Source organism: Eumetopias jubatus, unplaced genomic scaffold (assembly GCF_037043125.1).
Source record: "Eumetopias jubatus isolate StellerSeaLion01/CBP00866 unplaced genomic scaffold, mEumJub1_p1.0 scaffold_6, whole genome shotgun sequence".
In the NCBI taxonomy this organism is placed as follows: Eukaryota; Metazoa; Chordata; class Mammalia; order Carnivora; family Otariidae; genus Eumetopias; species Eumetopias jubatus.
In genome coordinates this window covers 148,733,225-148,749,456 of record NW_028274812.1, presented here as the reverse complement: position 1 = coordinate 148,749,456, position 16,232 = coordinate 148,733,225, and the positions used below count along the sequence as shown (strand labels likewise).

The following is a 16,232-nucleotide window of genomic DNA, read 5'->3' as shown; positions in this document are numbered from 1 at the left end:
GGATGTGTCAGGAGGTGTTTGCTCTTCTACTTTTTGAAAGAATCTGAATAGGGGGCACTTGGTTGGCTCAGTCAGTTAAGCGTTCGAGTCTTGATTTCAGCTCAGGTCATGATCTCAGGGTCGTGAGATGGAGTCCCACGTCGGGCTCCGCAATCAGCATGGAGTCTGTGTGAGATTCTCTCTCTCCCTCTTTCCCTCCCCCCTCTAAAAAAATAAAAAGAGTTTGGATAGGATTGATGTTAATTCTTTTCTAATACCATTTTCTAAATTGTGGTAAAACATACATAGCAAAAAGCTGACCAATTTAACCACTTTTAGGTGCACGGTGCAGCAGCATCAAGCACACGGACACTGTTGTGCAATCATCCCCACAGTCCATCTCCAGAATTCTTCCATCCTCCCCAACTGAAACCCTGACCCCATTAAACCCTAACTCCCACCCCTCCCCCAGTCCCTGGCACCCGCCATCCTACATCCTACTCTGTCTCTGTGAACTTCATTCGAGGGCCTCAAATAGGTGAAACCATACAGTTATTTTTCCTTTTGTCACTGGTTTATTTCACTTGGCATAATGACTTCACGATTCATTCATATTGAAGCATGGGCCAGAACTGCCTCTCTTGTTAAGGCCGAATGATAGTCCCTTGTATGTTCATGTCACATTTTGTGTACCAATCACTTGTTGGTGGGCACTTTGGTTGCTTTTACCTCCTGGCCATTGTGAATAATGCTGCTATGAACATATGTGTACAAATATTTATTCAAGTCCCTGTCTTCAATTCTGGCATACGCCCAGAAGTGGAGTTGCTGGATTACACTGCCATTCTATTTTCAGTTTACTGAGGAGCTACCAGACTGTCTTCGACAGCTGCTGCACCTCGTCACATTCTCACTGGCGTGAACCAGCGCCTGTTTCTCCAGCACCCCAGCGAATGGCAGGTGCGGCTTTCTCTTTTTCCCTCATGCCTGTGCTTACTCATCAGTCATGTTGGCTCTGTCTTTAAAGTGCAGCTCAACCCCCTTCATCCCCACCCTTCTCTAGGCACTGTCACCTCCAGCCACCTCCTGACCACTCTTCAGCCTCTCCTGACCAGAGGCCAGAGCAAGGTTTTAAAGTATCAACCAGATTGTGTCATGCCCCTGCTCAAAGTTTCCCAGAGGTGTCTGCTCACTTGGACCTAGTCCACTTACCGCCCCAACAACCAGTTTCCTGAGGCTCATCTGCCCCAGGCACACCAGCTGGAGTGCTGCTTCTTTGTAACTCATCACCATGGCAGAGGCTAAAGACTAAAGGACAGTTGTCCCGTGGAAACTTAAAACCCTTTCTGAGAAGGAAAGGCAAGGCCCACAGGAGCTCATGACAGAGTGGGTCCTTTTAGAGGTCATCGTCTCTGGGGAAACAGGACCATCAACACAGAATCCGCTTGTAATGTGACATGAATCAGTATCAGGGATCAGTGAGAGATGGAAGAGGGGCCTGGGATGGATTGAGACAGGTGGACACATGGGCACAATGACCAGGACTTACCAGAAAGGAGCAAAGGAAGATGAAGGAGACGAAGTAGAAGTAGGCAAAGTCGCTCCCACACTCACTGGCATTGGTGTGCTCATCACAGGCCTGGTTGTTGAGACAAGACAGCATGATCTCATGCCAGGCCTCCCCAGTGGCACCCCTGAGAAGAAGGGCAGAGCCATGAGACCCACAAAGGAAGGCCCAGGCCAGCCTGAGAAGAAATCTCAGAAGAGCTGGCTCAAGTGCATACCCTCCCTGGGCTCCCTCCCACAGAGAACCCACTCATATGTAAGGTCTAGGTAAGAGATGCCTGCTTCTTAAAAAGAATCCTCTGGCATTAGGTTTTCAAACTGATCATTAACTCGGAAAGAACTAGTTACTGACAACAAGGAACTGCACCAAAAGTCAGCACTATGGTGAGCGCCCCTTCATGGACCTCTGGCACCTCGAAGCCAACACAGCCCTTCCTGGCCTCCCTCACCCAGCATGTGCCATCCCAGCCTTCCCTGATTCAAGAAATGGGGGCTCCATCCCGTTTCTTAGGCCAAATATACTGCAGGCATCCCTGCCTCCATTCCTTCTCACCAGCTTCATCAGCTCATCTACCTTCAAAAACCAGCTAGACTCTTACCACTTCTCAGCACCCTGGGCTAAGCAACAACCACCTCCCCTGAGCTGCTGCAATAGCTTCCTCACGGATCTTCCTGCTCTGCCCCACCCAACGGCCAAGTGGGTCCACTACACACAGGTGAGATCAGGTCACTTTTCCTCTCAATGACCCGTCACTTACTGCAAAAGCCAACATTCACACAACTGCCCACAGCTCTGTGAAACTCGCAGCCTGCTCTTTCCCCGTGGTCTCTGCTCAGTCCACTCCAGCCACACCAGCGTCTGCTGTTTCCTGAACACAGCAAGAACAGCCCCACCAGCCTGTGTGGCCACCCTGGAGGACCTTTCTTCATGGACTTTTGTCCCTGGGTGTGTGGCCAGCACGAGGGTCAGATGTGCACTAGACTAGCAGGCAGACCAGAGGCCTGGGGCCCCCCCCGACACTGGGTGTGCCTGCATGGCCAGCTCTCGGCACAAGTGGAGCCCACTTCCCATTAACAATGGCTAGGAGTAGGGGGCTTTTCCTGCAGGGCAGCTGTCCAATGCCAGGCCTGACTGATACTGGTGCTCACACGTGACACAGAGACCAGGGAGGAAAAGAGATCTTTGAGAACAAAGACTTAAAACTGAGGCTGGTTTCATAGGCCTGCCTCAACTCTTGTAGCACGAGGCAGGACGTTAATTAATGACGAGATGAAATGAACGTAATAGCTAAAGTCCAGAGAAATGATGTCATTTGGAGAAAGTGTAGGCCTAAGGATACTTGTCCATCTGATAAAAAAACAAGAGTCAGACAACTCTCTCCAGGCAGCTTAGCTAAGCAGATCGGTCTGATCTCCCTCCATAAAAAGAAGAACCTCCACGGGCCCTGGATGCATCTGCCTGGGATTCACCGCACTGGGCATCTCCCAGCACAGGCCTTACAACATCCTGGTGCATCTGCATGAACAAACACGCGTGTGGGCACCTCAGGAAGGGTTTTATGTCAGCACCCCTCCTCCACAAGTCCCTGCGAAGCGCTCCTTTCTTCCCTCCTAGGGTCATGTGCTGGGCTTGCCTTAACGAAGGGGACACGGAGGCAGTGAGACACATTCACCCCCTCCCCACAGCCCCCAAGCCAGGATGGGCCACAGAGAGTGTGTCACGTCTCGGAACAGAAGCTGACATGCAGCCCTGTCGAGCACACAGGGAGGTGCTTGAGCCAGAAACAAGCTGCTCTGCCTGCCTTGGAGCCTGGAGCCTAGGGAATTGCAGTCCTGTGAGCCATGGGGCAGGTAGAGGCACTCACTCTGGCCAGTTGAGCTCCTTGGGTCCCTGAGGAGCACACTCTGTGTCCCCCTGCCCTGCCCCCACCCCCGCCCCCGATCCCACAGACCCTGCAGTCAACAAGGTGAGCAGATGCAAAGCCTATGGCCAGCACACCGAAAAAGGCCCTGCTGGACACCTTCTGTCCTCCCAGACCCTTGGCTGCAGCTTCACCAGAGGCCTTCTGGCCACCCCCAGGGATCTGAGCTGAGGTGGTCAAGGCCAGCCTCACCTGGGGCTCTCAGGTTGACCTCCCTCATGGACTTCCCTTCCATCTGTCCCAAGACCCAGGAACCCTTAGGGAAGGAAGGAGGAAGAGGGGAGAAGAAGCTGGGAAGGCCCACTGAGGGGAAGCCAGCACTGGCTGGGGTCGGAGGGGGTGGCCCTCTGGGTCAGCACACGCCCTGTCCCTCCTGAACGGAGGAGCCTCTGAGCCTGCGCTGACTCCCCAAACAACACACCTGAACAGCAGCATCAAGGCTTGCAAAAACATCCTGAAGGTATTGTGCCGGTTGATGCTGGTGTCATCATCCAGGGCAATATTTCCAAAAACCTGAAATGAGAAAGAACGCTGCAGGCTGGTCCTGTTGGGTCCTCAGGAGCTGTGGCCAGACAGAAGATGATGTCTGCACGTGAGGACCCACAAGGCACAGGACGCTGCCCTTAGCCACCACCACTGCGGCAGGGGCTGGAGGGGTCAGCACTTCCAGCCAAACATGTCACTGCCCACCCCCCCGCCCAGTTCCACATGTCTACACCTGCAAATCCGCATGCCGAGTAAAAATGCCACCCAGAGCTAAGTTTACATGGGCTGCACTATATATAAGACAGGAAGCATTTGAAATTTCACCTTGTCATCAATGACTCCGAAGCAATAATTTTATTGGTAATAGCTATGAGGTCAACTTGAAAGTTTCTTTCTAAATTTCTGTGCAAATATCACAATGGGCTTTTTATCCATTTTAATTGATTTATTTTTAGGGTTAGGAATGCAAACAAGTCAGTAACTATACTTGGCTTAAAATCTGGAATCTGGCTGAAAAATCTATGAACTATCACATATTCACCAAAAACAAAGATCAGTGACCCTTCTGGTCTTATAAATTCCCAAACCAAAGCAGGCACAAATACATATATTTTTTAAATAGGATCAGATCTCAGCAAATTTTAAAGGAAGAGAACCTTTTCAATCCCTGAAGTAGAGTTTAAAAATCACTTCTCAGCTAACCTTTAAGACAGTGGCTTCTCCCACCATAATTTAACATTTGGATCTATCTCCCATCCTACTGTTGAAAAGTGGCCAGATGCCAAAGATTTAAAACTGGAACACTGCTTTCTTTTAAATGTTTTTCTAAGTAGCTGACAAAGGGTTCTTTGGCAAAATAAAGGCAATCTAACTTATCCAAGCTGAACTTGACAGTACAGTGATCTGCTGTGATCCTGTTGACTTTTTTCTTCTGTAATATACAACTTCCTGTAAAGGATCAGGTCAACACTCTGGACTAACAGAATGACCAGCTGGTGCTTTGCAGGCCACTCAGAACTAGGCAGATGTGCTCAAAAGCTCCACCACCATGGGGGCCCGGCACCCAATCAAACATGCCCATCAACACCCTAACAGCCCAATGGGGTTCCACTCAGGAGCACAGCAGAGCATTTTCCCACAGACGGTGGAGCTACGCCTCACTAGTGGACTCTGGGTGACAGGCCCAAACCCGTGGTGCCCAGCCTCCATGTCCTTATCGGTAGAACAGCCTTTCTGAGAATTAAGTTCATAAAGTGCTTCAAACACAGAAATGTTCCCCAAGTGCCAATCTGTCATTGATGCTATTTGATGACCATGATCAGTGCCCTTCTGCCCCAGGGCACAGGGGCCCCTTCTGCTCCCTGTCCCATCAGGCGCACCCACCTGCATGCCATGATGGCGCAGATGAAGAACAGCATGGCGATGAGCAGACACACGTAGGGCAGGGCCTGTGGAGACATACAGAGGACAGGGCACCTCCAGGGAGGGCTGCCCAGCTACCTTGCTCGGGCCTCATCTGCAGACTGGACGGTGGCCGGGTCTCTGGGGCCACCCAGACCCCAGCGACCACAAATCCACCCCCACTGACCATGAAGCCCCTCCACCAAGAGACCGCCTCAGTTCCTTCGTCTATAATCAGTCATAGAACCCACCTCAGAGTCAGTGAGCATTACCAAGATGCTCTCTGGATCACTTAAAATGTCTTTGTAAACTACAATAGGATAACGGGTGCCAACAAGGAGCCTCCACGAGGAGGGGCTGCTCTGGTGGCGAGGAGGAGGTGGTGGCCACAGCACTGTGCATCACACAGGGGAGGGTCAGGGCACGAGGGCCGTGCCTGGGCTTCACCTTGAAGGACTGGACGAAGGTCCACAGCAGGATGCAGATGGTGCAGCCTCGGCGCAGCAGCTTGATGAGCCGGGCAGCATGGAAGAGGCGGAGAAAGCTGAGGTTGAAGAAATTGTTCTGTAGGGAAGAGAGGCTGTTCTCTAACCTGCGGAGACCAGCCTCCTGCAACTGCAGGTGCTGCTCCCCACCCACCTCTCCCTGGCGTGCTGTGGTCCTGAAGAAAAGTGCATACAAAGAGAGATTGAACAAAACGTCACTGCTCTATGGTATAAGCAGCAATCGGCCACCAGAAAACCTTCCAAAAGTAAAGCCTGTCATTGCAAATCACTTCTCATGCAGCAAATCAAAGAAACCCCTCCGCTTTAGGCTCCCCTGCACCCAACAGGGAGGGAGAGAGAGAAAAATTCTCAGAAGCAGCTCCTTGCTGCCAGGTGGAGCCAGGAGACCAACTGTGGATGGGCCTCTAACACTGACCGCCTCTGGCAAGACACAGCCAAGCCGTCCAAGTGCCGGGCAAGGGTGCTTCTTCACCGAGAGCCTCTGAAGGGCCCTTCGCTTCTCCATATGGCTAGCAAAGCCCCTGCTGCCTGGGACCTGGCAGAGGGGCAAACATCTCTTCTGGGGCTGCTCCTGGTGCCTGCAGATAAGTCACCATAGGAAGGGTAAGTGTTGGCGACCCTGAGGCCCACACCACGGAAGCCACTTATGAAATTCGCAAATGGTCTCAACTCCAGAGATCCCAGGGTATCTAGCACTGCTCCCTCATCCAGGAGGTTCAAAATCAAGCACAAAAAGAAGCAATAAACTCTGGACTCCACAGATTACCTGGGAGTGAGGCTTACCCTGGCCCAGGGGCGCCTTGAGTTATTGGCACATCCCTTTCAGGGAGCACGGCTCTGGACGGTGTCCACGACGTGGGGGTGCTTGTGGCCCTGGGCAGTCTCCCACCCTCTGTCTGCTTGGAGACCAGGTGCCCGCACACAGCCTGACAGCAGCTTCCTGCCACTTTGGTGTTTTAACATATGCAAGCAGCTCAGGCCTAGACACATCGTATCGCCAGATTCAGTGGTCAGATGAAGAGAAAAGAACACGACGTGTTGAATGAGAGCAGCAGTAGGAGAGCACGTGCAGGAGGCATGGGGAGCCTGGGGAGAGCTGGCCGCCCTCCCTCCAGGGCTGCCCATCTGCTCTAGGCTGGGCTGAGGCCTTTGGTGGAGAGGCAGGTCTCACTCTTACTTCTAAGGACAGTGGCCCCAACCCAGCCCTTGTCTGCCTCTTCAGTTCCCACCGGGGTGGCTGGAGACTAGACTGTCTCTGCTGGAGGGCTAGATGTCGGAGCCATGGGGTGGGAGGTCTGGCAGTCACAAGGAGGTGCTGACTGTGGTCCAGATCAGCAAGAAGGCAGGAGTGGACCTTGAGGTGTGACCCTGGAGGGCACACAGTTTGCCTAGAGCTCCCTCACCTGCTTGTGCTGGGGAAAGAGAATCTCAGTGGTACAGGATGGCCAAGAGACATCCACCCCTGCCCCGTGGGCCCCAGGTTCTCAAATGAGCCAGTCACCTTGGGAGGATGGGCACAGAGATGGAAGGGAGACTTTGTCTACAGTGCTGGGAAATCCTTTGTACAAGACAATAAAGCAGAGGAACGGGAGGGAGCTTCCAAGGGCCCGGCCTCTAAAGCACCTGCTCACTTGGGTCTGGAGGGGCCAAGACTGTGATAACACAGTTATCATTTGCCCAGCCCAAAGCGCTCTGCTCAGGCCACTGGCACAGACGAGAAGATTTCCTGGAGATATTGGGGAAAATCGAGGCTCTGGGTGAGAAAGAAGGGACGGAAGACAAGGCAGGGGAAGGCACTGTCCATCCACATGGTGCATGAACGCAAAGCTCAGCAAGTCACCTGCTACGTTTTGTTGAGACTCGAGTTCTCACCCCTCCTCCCAGATGTCTTTTCTCGGGGCTCCAGTGGGCATTCGGGAGAGGGGTGGGGGTGGCAACAGACAGACAGCCCTAGAGAGCCATGAGGACAGATGGCGACAGCAGCCACAGATACTCCGAGCACAGTGTGGCAGCCAGAGCACTCCGTGGCTGTGCCCAGGGCGGGAGCTGCCAGGCAACGCCATGCGAGCGCATGCAGGAGAGCAGGGGGCAGCAAGCACACGGCAGCCTCCCATGGCTATGCATAGTCGCCTCTGGCCTCGGCCAACCCCTTGGAGATGGACATAGCTTGCCCCATCCTCCCAGAGTCCGTGGTTTCTGTCACACCAGAGAGCACCTACTACTTCCCCCACTAATTCAAAGCCACACCCTTCCTTATTGCCATCTGCCTCTGCATCAGGACAGGTCTAGAGCACCCCAAAGATGCATCATCGCACCTCTCAATGTGGTAGCTGATTCACCTTGAGGGTACACTGGTCCCTGGCTCCTTTGAGCCCCTTGCTTCCTCATCCACAAGATGGAGACATTAGGACATTGTGCCCAGACGGTGAGGAGTCCGAGATTTAAGGGATTTAAAGGTACGCCGGGCATTGTGAAACATGGCCCCCACAAAGGGGATCAACAGGCCTCAGACCCGTATCGGGTCTGAGATACTGTATGTACCCTAACCCGTACCCTAACCTGTACCCTAACCCTACCCCTAACCCCTAACCCGTACCCTAACCCTAACCCCTAACCCATACCCTAACCCTAACCCATACCCTAACCCTAACCCTGGCCCTACCCTGGGCCCTAACCCTAACCTTAACCCTAGGCCCTACACCCTAACCCCTACGCCCTAGCCGCTACGCTCTAACCCCTACGCTCTAACCACTAGGCCCTAACCCCAACCCTAGGTTGGCTCCAGAGTGCTTTGTTCCCTAGGGCTCGCTCCAGAGCAATACCAGAGGACTCACCTTCCACCCAGAAAGAAAGCCCGCCGTTTGGAACTCCGGAAAGGATTCACAGCAGGAGAACGCGGCATGCCCATTCCAGCGAACTCACACTTTCAGAGGTCCCCTGGCCGAAAAGAAGAGCAAGACACTCACGCTGACCCACACCCTTGACCCCCACCGCCAGGAACCTCGACGCAGCGCTGGCACATCAGGCCTCCCGTGTCCCTATGTCCTAACACTCAGCCTAGGTTGGCTTCTGAGGGGTCAGTCCCCAGAACCTGACTACAAAGCCCCAAGATTCAGGACACCGGAGCAATATCAAGGGACTCAGGCTGCCACCCACAAAGTAAACGCACCATTTGCTCTCCTGAAAGCAATCAGAGCAGGAGGACTCTGAATGCCCATCCCAAGGAATGCACAAATTTTGCGCCCTCTAGCGGCAAACCCTGAGCCTGACATTCAACCTCACCCAGGCCCTCAAGACAAACGTCCAGGGAAGCAGGCCACAGTGCTGGTACATCGGGCCTGCCGTGCCCCTAGGCCCTAACCCTATCCCTCGCTGGCTTCTGAGGGCTCTGGCCCCAGAGGCCTGGCTCTAAAGCCACAGGGATTGGGGGCACCTGAGCAATACCAGAAGATTCAGCCTGTCTCCCAGAAGCAAACCGCACCATTGGGAACCTGCGGCAAAGGTTTCCAAGTAGAACTCTGCGTGCCCATCCCAGCAAAATGCCACTTTCAATGGCCCCCTGCCCGCAAACCCTGAGCTTCACTCTCACCCTGACCCACGCCCCCCACTCAGATCCCCCACCCCCCAAAGCTTGCCCCAGCGTGGGCAGATGAGGGCTGAAATGACCCTAGGCCGTAAGCCTATCCCTAGGTTGGCTTCTTAGCTTCTGTCCCCAGAAGCCTGGCTCCAAAGCCCCAGGGATGGCAATAACTGAGCAACACCAGAGGACTCAGCTTCCCAAAAAGAATTCAAAAACACTACTTGCAACTCCAGAGAGCTTTCAGAATACAACAACTCTGAATGCCCATCCCAGCCAATTCACAAATTTGGCGCCCTCTGGCAGCCGACCCTGAGCCTGACACTCAACCTAACCCACGGCCTCAACTCAGACCCCGGGAAGGTCATCACAGCGCCAGCACATCAGGCCTGTCATGCCCCTAAGCCAAAGCTGGCTTCTGAGCGCTCTGTCCCCAGAGCCTGGCTCCAAAGCCCCAGGGATGGCAATAACTGAGCAACACCAGAAGACTCAGCTTCCCAAAAAGAATTCAAACACACTACTTGCAACTCTGGAGAGCGTTCAGATTACAACTCTGAATGCCCATCCCAGCCAATTCACAAATTTGGCGCCCTCTGGCGGCCAACCCTGAGCCTGACACTCAACCTAACCCACGGCCTCAACTCAGACCCCGGGAAGGTCATCACAGCGTCAGCACATCAAGCCTGTCGTGCCCCTAAGCCCTAAGCCTAACCCAAAGCTGGCTTCTGAGTGCTCTGTCCCGAGAGCCTGGCTCCAAAGCCCCAGGGATTTGGGACACCTGACCAGTACCAGAGGACTCTGCCTGCCACTAAAAAGGAAAATGTGCCATTGGGAACTCCGGTAAGCATTCAGAGCAGGAGAATTGTGCCGGTCCATCCCAACGAACCCCAAGTTCAACGTGCCCAGGGGGCAATCCCTGAGCCTGACACTCCCCCCTGACCCACGGCCTCAACTCAGGCCGTGGGAAGCTCATCACAGCACCAGCACATCAGGCCTGTCATGCCCATAAGCCCTAAGCCTAACCCTAAGTTGGTTTCGAGCAGTCTGTCTCCAGGGCCTGGCTCCAAAACCCCAAGGATTCGGGACACCAGAGCAGTATCAAGGGACTCAGGCTGCCACCCGGAAGGAAACCGCACCACTGGCAACTCTGGAAAGCATTCAGAGGAGAACTTGAATGCCCATCCCAAAGAATCTACACTTTCTGCGCCCCCTGGCGGCAAACCATGAGCCTGACACTCAACCTGACCCCAGCCCTCAAGAAAAAACGCCCATCCCAAGCTCGCCACATACCCACAGACCAGGAGTGCCGTGCACCTGGGCCCTAACCCTAACCCTCGCTTGGCTTCGGAGAGCTCTTTCCCTAGGACCCTGGCTCCATGCCCCAGGGATTTGGGCCGCCTGAGCAATACCAGAGGACTCAGCCTGACACCACAAAGCAAAATGCGCCATTTGGCACTTCTGAAAGCACTGGGAGCAGGAGAACTCTACCTGCCGTACCCCTAGGCCCTAACCCCAACCCTAGGTTGGCTGCTGAGTGCTTTGTTCCCTAGGGCTCGCTCCAGAGCAAGACCAGAGGACTCGGCTTGCCACCCAGAGAGAAACCCCACCGTTTGGAACTCCGGAAAGGATTCACAGCAGGAGAACGCAGCATGCCCATCCCAGCGCACCCACCCTTTCGGTGGTCCCGCGGCTGAAAGGAAGAGCAAGACACTCACGCTGACCCACACCTTCAACCCTCACCCCCGGGAACCTCGACGCAGTGCTGGCAGGTCAGGTCTCCCGTGCCCCTATGTCCTAACCCTCACCCTCGGTTGGCTTGTGAGGGGTCAGTCCCCAGAGCCTGGCTCCAAAGCCCCCCAGATTCGGGACACCGGAGCAATATCGAGCAACTCAGGCTGCCACCCAGAAGGAAAATGCGCCATTTGGTACTCGGGAAAGCATTCAGAGCAGAAGAACTCTGAATGCCCATCCCAAGGAACACACAAATTTTGCGCCCTCTAGCGGCAAACCCTGAGCCTGACACTCAACCTAACCCACGCCCTCAAAACAAACCCCGGGGAAGCAGGCCACAGTGCTGGCACGTTGGGCCTTCCCAGCCCCTAAGCCCTAACCCTATACCTCGCTGGCTTCTGAGGCCTCGGGCCCCAGAGGCCTGGCTCTAAAGCCACAGGGATCAGGGGCACCTGAGCAATACCGGAGGATTCAGCCTGTCTCCCAGGAGGAAACCGCACCATGGGGAACACGGGGCAAAGCTTTCCGAGTAGGAGAACTCTGGGTGCACATCCCGGCGAAATGCCACATTCAACGGCCCCCTGCCCGCCAACCCTGAGCCTGACACTCACCCTGACCCACACCCCCCACTCAGACCCCCCGCCCCCCAAAGCTTGCCCCAGCGTGGGCAGATCAGGGCTGAAACGACCCTAGGCCATAAGCCTATCCCTAGGTTGGCTTCTCAGCTTCTGTCCCCAGAAGCCTGGCTCCAAAGCCCCAGGGATGGCAATAACTGAGCAACACCAGAGGACTCGGCTTGCCAAAAAGAATTCAAACACACTACTTGCAACTGCAGAGAGGGTTCAGAACACAACTCTGAATGCCCATCCCAGCCAACGCACAAATTTGGCGCCCTCTGGCGGCCCACCCTGAGCCTGACACAACCTGACCCACGCCCTCAAGACACACCCCCCAGAGCAGGTTCCAGTGCCTACACGTCAGCCCTGCTGTGCCCCTAGGCCCTAACCGTCACCCTAGAGGCCTCTGAGGGTCTGTCCCCAGGGGCTTGACTCCAAAGCCCTAGGGATTTGGGACACCTGACCATTACCAGAGGACTCAGCCTGCCACTAAAACGGAAAACATGCCATTGGGAACTCCAGTAAGCATTCAGAACAGGAGATCTGGGCTGGTCCATCCCAACGAAACCCAAGTTCAATGTGCCCACGCCGCAATCCCTGAGCCTGACACTCCCCCCGACCGACAGCCTCAACCCAGATCCCGGGAAGCTCATCGCAGCGCCGGCACATCAGGCCTGTCATGCCCCTCAGCCCTAAGCCTAACCCTAGGTTGGCTTCTGAGCGGTCTGTCTCCAGGGCCTGGCTCCAAAGCACAAAGGATTCGGGACACCTGAGCAGTGTCAAGGGACTCAGGCTGCCACCCGGAAGGAAACCGCACCACTAGCAACTCCGGAAAGTATTCAGAGCAGGAGAACTCTGAATGCCCATCCCAGCAAAACTACACTTTCTGTGCCCCCTCGCGGCAAACCCTGAGCCTGACACTCAACCTGACCCCCACCTCCAAGACTAACCGCCCATCCCAAGCCCACCAGAGTTCCCACAGACCAGGAGTGCCGTGCACCTGGGCCTTAACCCTAACCCTCGCTTGGCTTCAGAGAGGTCTCTCCCTAGGTCCCTGGCTCCATGCCCCACAGATTTGGGCCACCTGAGCAATACCAGAGGACTCAGCCTGACAGCACAAATCAAAATGCGCCATTTGGCACTTCTGAAAGCACTGAGAGCAGAAGAACTCTGCCTGCCGTGCCCTAGGCCCTAACCCCAACCTTAGGTTGGCTCCTGAGTGCTTTGTTCCCTAGGGCTCGCTCCAGAGCAAGACCAGAGGACTCAGCTTGCCACCCAGAGAGAAACCCCGCCGTTTGTAACTCAGGAAAGGATTCACAGCAGGAGAACGCTGCATGCCCATCCCAGCGCACCCACCCTTTCAGCGGTCTCCCAGCTGAAAAGAAGAGCAAGACACTCACACTGACGCAAGACACTCATGCTGACCCACGCCCTTGACCCCCCACCCCCAGGAACCTTGACGCAGCGCTGGCAATCAGGCCTCTGGTGTCCCCATGTCCTATCCCTCACCCAAGTTGGCTTCTGAGGGGTCAGTCCCCAGAACCTGGCTCCAAAGCCCCACAGATTCGGGACACCCGGGCAATATCCAGGGACTCTGGCTGCCACCAAGAAGGAAAACGCGCCATTTGGAACTCAGGAAAGCATTCAGAGCAGGAGGGCTCTGAATGCCCATCCCAGGGAACGCACAAATTTTGCGCCCTCTAGCGGCCAACACTGAGCCTGACACTCAGCCTGACCCACGGCCTCAACTCAGACCCAGGGAAGCGCCTGTCATGCTCCTAAGCCGTAAGCCTAACCCTAGGTTGGCTTCTGAGCGCTCTGTCCCCAGAGCCTGGCTCCAAAGCCCCAGGGATCTGGGACACCTGACCAGTACCAGAGGATTCTGCCGGCCACTAAAAAGGAAAACATGCCATTGGGAACTCCGGGAGGAATTCAGAGCAGGAGAACTGTGCCAGTCCATCCCAATGAACCCCAAGTTCAATGTGCCCAGTCCACAATCCCTGAGCCTGATGCTCCCCCAACCCACGGCCTCAACTCAGACCTCAGGAAGTTCATCACAGCGCCGGCACATCAGGCGTGTCTTGGCCCTAAGCCCAAAGACTAACCTTAGGTTGGCTTCTGAGTGGTCTGTCCCCAGAGCCTGGCTCCAAAGCCCCAAGGATTCAGGACACCCGAGCAGTATCGAGGGACTCAGGCTGCCACCTAGAAGGAAACCCCGCCACTGGGACTCTGGAAAGCACTCAGAGCAGAACTCTGAATGCCCATCCCAGTGAAACTACACTTTCTGCTCCCCCTTGCGGCAAACCCTGAGCCTGACACTCAACCTGACCCCCACCCTCAAGACATACAGCCCATCCCAAGCTCGCCACAGTTCCCGCAGACCAGGAGTGCCGTGCACCTGGGCCCTAAACCTAACCCTCACTTGGCTTTGGAGAGCTCTCTCCCTAGGTCCCTGGCTCCATGCCCCAGGGATTTGGGCCACCTGAGCAATACCAGAGGATTCAGCCTGACTCCACAAAGCAAAATGCGCCATTTGGCACTTCTGAAAGCACTGGGAGCAGGAGAACTCTGCATGCCGTGCCCCTGGGCCCTAACCCCAAGCCTAGATTGGCTCCTGAGCACTTTGTTCCCTAGGGCTCGCTCCAGAGCCCCAAAGGCAAGGGACACCTGAGCAATACCAGAGGACTGAGCTTGCCACCCAGTGAGTAACCCCACCGTTTGGAACTCCGGAAAGGATTCACAGCAGGAGAATGCTGCATGCCCACCCAGTGCACCCACCCTTTCAGTGGTCCCCCGGCCGAAAAGAAGAGCAAGACACTCACGCTGACCCACGCCTTCAACCCTCACCCCGGGAACCTCGACGCAGTGCTGGGAGGTCAGGTCTCCCATGCCCCTATGTCCTAACCCTCACCCTCGGTTGGCTTCTGAGGGGTCAGTCCCCAGAGCCTGGCTCCAAAGCCCCACAGATTCGGGATACCAGTGCAATATCGAGCAACTCAGGCTGCCACCCAAAAGGAAAATGCAGCATTTGGAACTCCGGAAAGCATTCAGAGCAGGAGAACTCTGAATGCCCATCCTAAGGAATGCACAAATTTTGCATCCTATGGCGGCAAACCCCGAGCCTGACACTCAACCTGACCCACGCCCTCAAGACAAACCCCTGATGCTGCCACGTCGGGCCTGCCGGGCCCCTAGGCCCTAACCCTATCCCTCCCGGGCTTCTGAGGGCTCTGGCCCCAGAGGCCTGGCTCTAAAGCCACAGGGATCAGGGGCACCTGAGCAATACCAGAGGATTCAGCCTGTCTCCCAGAAGCAAACCGCACCATTGGGAACTCGGGGCAAAGCTTTCCAAGTAGGAGAACTCTGCGTGCCCATCCCAGCGAAATGCCACTTTCAACGGCCCCTGCCCACAAACCCTGAGCTTCACACTCACCCTAATCCCACGCCCCCGACTCAGATCGCCCGCCCCCCCGAAGCTTGCCCCAGCGTGGGCAGATCAGGGATGAAATGACCCTAGGCCGTAAGTCTATCCCTAGGTAGGCTTCTGAGTTTCTGTCCCCAGAAGCCTGGCTCCAAAGCCCCCGGAATGGCAATACCTGAGCGACACCAGAGGACTCAGCTTGCCGAAAAGAATTCAAACACACTACTTGCAACTCTGGAGAGCGTTCAGAACACCAGAACTCGGAATGCCCATCCCAGCCAACGCACAAATTTGGCGCCCTCTGGCGGCCGACCATGATCCTGACACTCACCCTGACCCACGCCCTCTAGACAAACCCCACCGAGCAGGCTACAGAGCTTGCACGTCAGGCCCGCGGTGACCCCAGGTCCTAACCTTCACCCTACGGAGGCATCTGAGGGATCTGTCCGCGAAGGCTGGCTCCAGCAAGACCAGAAGACTCAGCCTGTCACCCAGAAGGAAAACACGCCATGTGGAACTCAGGCCAGCGTTCAGAGAAGGAGTACACTGCATGCCCATCCCAGGGATGCCCCAGGTTCATCGGCCCCTTGGCCGCAATCCATGAGCCTGACGCTCATCCTGAGGAACGCCCTAAAGTCAAAACACCCGTACCTTGCCACAGCGTTGGCACTTCGAGCCTGTCAGGCCCCCATGTCCTAACCGTGATCCTATGGAGACTTCTGAGGGGTCTGTCCCCAGAGGCCTGGCTCAGTTCCCAGGGATTCAGGACACCTGACCCGTACAAGTGGACTCAGCCTGCCACTACAACGGAAAACGTGCCATTGGGAACTCCAGAAACCATTCAGCGCAGAACTGTGCTGGTCCATCCCAACAAACCCCAAGTGCAATGTGCCCAGGCCACAATCCCTGAGCCTGACGCTTCCCTGACCCATGGCCTCAACTCAGTCCCCGGGAAGCTCATCACAGCCCTGGCAGATCAGGCCTGTCCTGGCCCTAAGCCCTAAGCCTAACCCTAGGTTGGCTTCT

General features: G+C 55.4%; 1 protein-coding gene across 1 annotated transcript; it reads right to left on the bottom strand.

Moving 5' to 3' along the window:
* Nucleotides 1–1,382: 1,382 nt before the first annotated feature.
* Nucleotides 1,383–6,365, bottom strand: LOC148164222 (voltage-dependent N-type calcium channel subunit alpha-1B-like). The gene is made up of 6 exons (XM_088023784.1): nucleotides 6,276–6,365; nucleotides 5,802–5,918; nucleotides 5,333–5,401; nucleotides 3,889–3,980; nucleotides 1,529–1,673; nucleotides 1,383–1,391 (listed from the first exon to the last, which is right to left on the bottom strand). The coding sequence occupies exons 1-6, from the start codon at nucleotides 6,363–6,365 to the stop codon at nucleotides 1,383–1,385; spliced, it is 522 nt and encodes a 173-aa protein (XP_087879910.1).
* Nucleotides 6,366–16,232: the final 9,867 nt, after the last annotated feature.